The 6,401-nt window shown below is 41.6% G+C and overlaps 1 protein-coding gene across 1 annotated transcript in view; it reads left to right on the plus strand.

Annotated features, from left to right (window-relative positions):
* Positions 1 to 6,401, plus strand: part of tbx15 (T-box transcription factor 15) — a 40,609-nt gene that overhangs the window by 4,069 nt on the left and 30,139 nt on the right. Inside the window, exon 2 of the mRNA XM_085135877.1 lies at positions 260 to 463. Within this exon, the coding sequence (XP_084992003.1) occupies positions 277 to 463 (187 nt within the window). The 5' untranslated portion in view covers positions 260 to 276. The remainder of the gene's footprint in view (positions 1 to 259; positions 464 to 6,401) is intronic.

A 6,401-nucleotide genomic window follows, 5' to 3' on the forward strand; every position in this document is an offset into this window, starting at 1 on the left:
AAGCACGGAGAAACGCGTGAAGCAGCACACCGCATCAAAAACACCGAGTCCTGCCGCGCTGCCAGGATGACACAGTCCTTCAAAAGTTTGTCGCGGCGTTTCTAGTCACAGTTGGGATTACTTTGGACACTTGGTGAGTTTGCGATCCGCTGTAAACACTGACGTGTGCATTTTTTCTTCTTCTTTTTATTTTTTTGATTGTTTTGCTTCGCTGCGTTGGACGGACGGAGTGGGTTTTTCGCCGCTTCCCCCCACTTAGGGTGGATTTTGTGAGAAATGAGTGAAAGGAGGCGATCTGCCGCAGCTCTGAGCTCTAGAGCCCACGCTTTTTCCGTGGAAGCCCTGATCGGCTCCAACAAGAAGAGGAAGCTCCGGGGCTGGGAGGAGAAGGAGCTGGAGTTGTCCATGGAGAGCCTCGCCACGGACGGAGAGGATCCGGCGCACTGTCTGGATATGGATCCCGGTCAGTGCGCAGACACGCACAACACCGCTCAAATGTCACTGCAGAGCACTGCAAATCCACAAGTCCCGAGTCAAAACGTGCCTCTGTGTTCAATGACCCAGCCCCATGCAGAGCACACAGAGTCCACGCTCCACATTGTTCAGATCTTTACATTAAACAGACTGAGATGCAAGCCTGTGGAGTTATGCGTTTGGTCTACAGGGATATTGTCTCATATATTCAGCATATGCGTTGATTTTCATCAGTAACAACAACAACAATAATAATGAAAAAGCACAAAAACAGTTAGGACTTAGTTGATATTTGGTAGTTTTTTTTGTGGGTTGGCCAAGTTTTGACTCTGGACTGGCGGATTACAATGTGAAGCTGCACCATGAACACATAAAAACACATTTGAATCAGCTGTTTGCTCCTTGAGCCATTTTAGCCCAGTATAATCTGCTTGAACTGCAGGGAGGCCTCAGTTTACTGCAGGAAGGTGCACCGGTTGAAACTAACCACTCAGTCTAACACGTTTCATCCTCGAAGAGGAGCAGCCTTTAAATAGTCACAATTACACTGTCCTCTGATGAGATTTAAAAAAAAGTTTCTGTGGAGAATCGCTTAAGGCGCACAAAGGCGCAGAGCAGCTCGTCCATTCTCCAATCACGAGTGCGCACAGAGAACGCTTAAAGAAAAAGAAAGAAATCAAATGTTGTCACGTCATCTGCTTAAAACGGGTAAGCGCTTTAAATGTGTTGTATGAAGCTAACAGTCACACAAGATGATTATGAAATATTTGAGTTCATAACTGCACTCAAGTAGTGGAAAGGCGGGTTGTGCAAGAGCAAAGGAAAACTAAATAATAATAATAACAACTGAGTGAAATAAATATCACAGTTTAGAAAGCGTGGCAAAAAATAATTATATTTTATGGTAAATAGTTTTATACGTATCCTTAAAACAAGCACGCGCGATGAAGCAATTAAAAAAAAGTTTATATAGTTTGTTGTTCTTTTTTATTTTTATTTTTAAATCATAGCTTTTTTGCAGCTCAAAACAAAATTCATTGTAATTTTTTTGCGCCAAGTCAGCATTTCTATATTTTCATTGCGCAATATAAATATTTTAAATAAAACATAATCTGTTTTGTCTCAGCAATCTTAAGGCGTAATGCGTGGAGATTAAGTAACCCTGCAAAATAACCCTGACTGTTTTTTTTGTTTGTTTGTTTTTTGTTTTAAATACCTCGAGGCTTCCCTTTGAGTTCACAATGTTCGTTTTTCGCTTCACGGGTCTCAGCTGCAATTCAATTTAGTTTTATCTTTAAAATCATTCACGAAAAAAGATTTTGGTCACTTGAAAAGTAAAATTAATATACAGGACTAAATGAGCCGTGTGGATAATGTACAAGTGAATTCACATTAGTTCGCCGCGTGGGCCTGTGTGAATCAAGTTATATCATAACCGCATCACTGCTCATTAAATGTTTGTATGAATGCGCAGAAAGGTAGAAGCTGAGCTTTGAGCCTTGAGCTGGCTCAGACGGTCTCAGGCCAACACTACCTCGCCGCCTGCAGCAGTCTGACCTTTGGGGTCGCACGGCTACTCTCCGGTCTTCAAACGGATCCAAACGCAAACCTTAAAGAGTAAAAGCAATAATAATAAAAATAACAAAAGCGAATAAACAAAACCAAACTATAGTTTTCTCGAGGGTTTGCCTCCCAGCAGCTCTCTTGGGAAGTTGTTGTTATTGAAGTGTAGGGCCGTCTGCGGTGAAATGAGGAAGGTGGAACTAAACGCTGATTACAAGCAGCTCGTTTCTGTATGTGTTTGAAAGGGTAAACACATCAAGAAAAAATAAAGCTTGGTAGTCACTGAAAAAAAAACACAACCTTCAAGTCATTTACTAAAATGTTGTTTTTGTCCAGCGGGGAGCAGAAAGGTCTCTAAGTTCATCTCCTCATAGTTTTTGTATAGTTTCAGAATTTGTGGCTGAGTGGACCAGTTCCTGGTCCCACTGTCCCGCTCATTAGCAGGCGGATTCCTGGCAGGTTCCGCGGGCCCTGCTTGAGTCCGAAAGCCTCCACTTTGGCGCGTCGGGCGGAGGTGACCGAGAACAGCGAGTCTCTGTGGTCAGATTATGTGGTTTAGAGGAATCCTTAACGGAGTGATTTTATTTTTACTCAAATCCAGGCGATGCTGGAAGCCGGCTGGTCGTATAACACGTTTATTAGCCTCAAAGACAAGGGCAGGACTGAGACAAGCACAGAACTGAACCAGGCTCGGATTTAACAGCCTGCCTGGAAGAGCTCAGCAGCTCAGTTAGCTCTGAAAAAACGTTGTTTTGTTAGACCTCACAGAACTACTTCCACCACACACTCATAATATTTATCCATTAAAACAACGATTAACAAGTTAAACTACATCTACTGTGAATTCAGAATTATGCGATTATAATTTATAATAATTACTTTTTAATACGCAGAACTGAATCCATGCAACAAATTGACGTTTTGCTAAAAATCGGGTCCTTATAACCTATTGAGATCAATGTAAAATTATATATTAATGTCACTACAGCGCTCCTTCTGTTCGCCATTTCTCCAAAAGCTCCCTCTCTGTGTAAGCATGCAAGCTGATAGAGAGAGATGGGCTTGAAGTTTTTACTGCTTACCTCTAGTCTGCATCAGTGTAGGAAACAGGTGCTCTCACGGTGTGGATGGTGTTACTCACTGGTTTCATGCTGGGCAAACCGCCGCTGTCCACTTCAGATGGCGTTTTTCCAGTTTTGCAACCTAAGACATGACATCTTTTATCAGTGCACCCCAATATTAAACGGATATTTGCAGATCATTTCAAAGGGATATATCCGACATGTATTTTCATTTTTTTAAAAAGTTGCATGGTTAAAAAGGTTAGTACTGTTCATTAGAAGGAAATTAATAAGACATCTATACTCAATAATTCAAACCAGTATTTTACACTGATGATATAGATCCGATCTTGAAGTGGTAATTGGTGATAAAATACATTCAAATAACAATAATCAACTTCCTCATTACTTTCAGCATTTTCCTTATTAACATATTAATAACTATCTATTTACAGTTCAACCCCGCTTGAGTTCTGCTGACAGTGTAGTGACAAAATGTGAACTGCAACACAAGAGAGCACTGTAATGTACAGCACAGATGATCCAGTTCTGGCCAATTAGTGGCCCAGCATCAGTGTTAGTCTCAATTTAATAAGGCCTGGCATGAGCTTAAAGAACCACAAGATGCTGGCCCCATGTGATATTCTGTTTGTGTGTGTGTGTGTGTGTGTGTGTAGCTAACCACAGCAGATGTCATGACAGAATTCTGCTGAGTGGGCAAATTTTTGTCTATCAATAAATGTCAGTTTTTATTCGTTCAGCATAAAGTGGGAACTTAAGCTCTGAAACAAAAACCCAGGTCTTATAATCTTGGCGCTGTGCGACTCTGGACTAAAGGTTTTACTCTGTGTTTCCTGTTTTGCTCGATTTTGACGCATTCGCTCTGAGTTCTTAAACTGTGACCTGACCTCAGACGTGCCATTTAAATCTACACGTGGACATAACACACACATTGAGCTCTACCTGCTGCTAGGTTTGTTTGCCTGTTTGTCATTTAGGTTTAGAGCTCTGCGTTCGCGTGTGTGTGTGTGTGCAGCCGCCGAGTGGCAGAGGACAGGTCCTTCAGCCTAGTGTCAGGGTGGCCCGGCTCCAGCTTGGTCCTTTGGTTCGCCCCCTCTGCATCTTGAAGACATTCATACCAAAATTATCTCATTTAATCGAGCTGCTCTTGCTGTCTGGAATGCATCTGTTTCCTCTGAGCGCCTCTGCTTCACACACCACCATCTAGCTTGAGATGCCAATAGTGGATTGCACAGGGTAGCTTTTCAGCCCATGTTTACTGCAAATATTCAGATCGAGCTTAATTTTGATGGCACAGATGTTCGCATTCTTTGTTTGTCTGGAACCTCGTTACTGTTAGAGTGAACTAGCAAATGTGTTTAGATTATTAGAAGACCCCAATTCAACACTGAAACCTGACAAATGATATTCTTGTAGATTTATGCCCTTATTTGAGCTTCTTATTTGAATTTGGTGACAGACTTACACTGTTGAGTCCTAAGTTGTGCCACACAGCTTGAAACAGAGTTAATCAAACTTCACTGCGGACATTATTGAGACTGATGGTGGTGCAAGGCTGAAAACACTCAACCCTAGGCCAAAACATTATATGAAAATTATATACCAATAAAAAAAAAGAATAAAGCAAATGTCTAAAGCAGGTTAACAATGGAAGTCTGTTTATCTTAATAAAATAAGATATTTCTCATTGAAAACCTTGAGTTTGCTTGATCTAACCTTACAGGCCCCTTTAAAAATTAATTAGAGTAATACAGATGTGATTTTTTCTTCATTTCACTTAAGCCCTCCATCCTGTCCTCTTCCTTTGGCACCGGGAGCATGTGTTTATAAAGTGTGAGGGGGCAGCTGAATGACTGTGTGCATGAGTGTGAACAGTTAAAGGGAATCATGTGTGACAGTCCTCACTGGCTGCAGTGACACTGGAAGGATCTCCCAAGAAGATGATAGAAAGACTTTCTGCGTCTCTCTGTGGTCACTGCACCCCTCGCCCCCTGCTCTTCCTATCTCTCCCCTTCACTCTCTTGTTTCCAGCAGGCTTGGCTCGGCCTGCACCTCAGTGTTTTTTTCGCCTGGGACTCTGTCCAGTCTCTCAGCGGCTCTGCATTTACATAACCATATTTGTGTGCCCTTAGTCTGCCAAGTCAACCTCCTTGTGTCAGGGCCCTCAATAAATAATACATTATTAGATTCTTTTTATTTTTTACTTTCTGGGTGGTGGTGGTGGTAGTGGTGGTGTTGGAAAGGGTGTAGGATATTCGGCTATAAACTATTTCTGAGAAAAGTGAAATGAGAGAAAGCATGTGGTGATCTTGTGAAGGTTTCTATCTGGATAAAGTGCAGGTTCAAAGATTTGAACATTGAAGTTTTTGGCAACCCAGCTGGAAAAAAAAGATGATCTTTTTTTTTTTTTTTTTTTTTGATATTTAAGCCCTAAAGGTTGAAATTTTAAATCTAAAAGACATCACATGTGTTAAATCACATTACAGATTCAAGCAGAGAAAAGGGGGCAGAGCAACTGCTGGTTGTGTGAGTCTACATTCCTCTTTCAGTGAAAGTGATTTGGGGGTTTTACAGCGTTTTTTAAATTAATTCTATTATTATTACAAGAAAGTAGCTTTTAATGTAGAATGCAAACTTAAGTAATAAGTGTTTCTGATGTAAATAACACAGCTACAGCTTGGGTGACGTATTTCAACTGAGTAAATTGAACTTCTCACAGAAAGGTGTGCTTTTTTATTTTGTCCGCTGTATAGTAGCCTGCTAGTTTAAGGCACACTGAAATAGGGCGACGTGAATTAAAGTGAGGTCATTCTGGTTGTTTTTGGGGGGAATTAGAAGCTCAGAAAGATGGAAAAGCTCTCCTGTAGGTCTGGATTTGCTTCAAGATCGGAGCAACGTTTTATCTAACGCTGGGACTGCGCTGATGACTTTGAACGGTCAGTCTGTAAAACTTGGTCCAGGAGGAACACTTGAGGGGAAATTTCATTTGCTAAATGTTTCCCAGTAGAATTCTTCATTGTGTGGCCCGACTTAAAATTTAATATTTTCTAAGTCGCTTTTCAAAGGCCTTTACGCAGCATTTATTCTGCTTTTGACACTGACCCAGAACTCCATGACGGGCCTGAGCCAGTAAGCCAAACGCTTCTCTTCGGCAGGTGATTTGGAGTCAGCCGAGAGAACCGCGCTGTACTTTCTGGCCGTGCCAAGTTTCCTGCATAAAGCTTAAAGCGCTTAATTCCACTGTTTCAGAGCTGCCTTCTCATCTTCATCCTCATTCCCCCC

This window comes from Neolamprologus multifasciatus, chromosome 16 (genome assembly GCF_963576455.1).
Source record: "Neolamprologus multifasciatus chromosome 16, fNeoMul1.2, whole genome shotgun sequence".
Classification (NCBI taxonomy): domain Eukaryota; kingdom Metazoa; phylum Chordata; class Actinopteri; order Cichliformes; family Cichlidae; genus Neolamprologus; species Neolamprologus multifasciatus.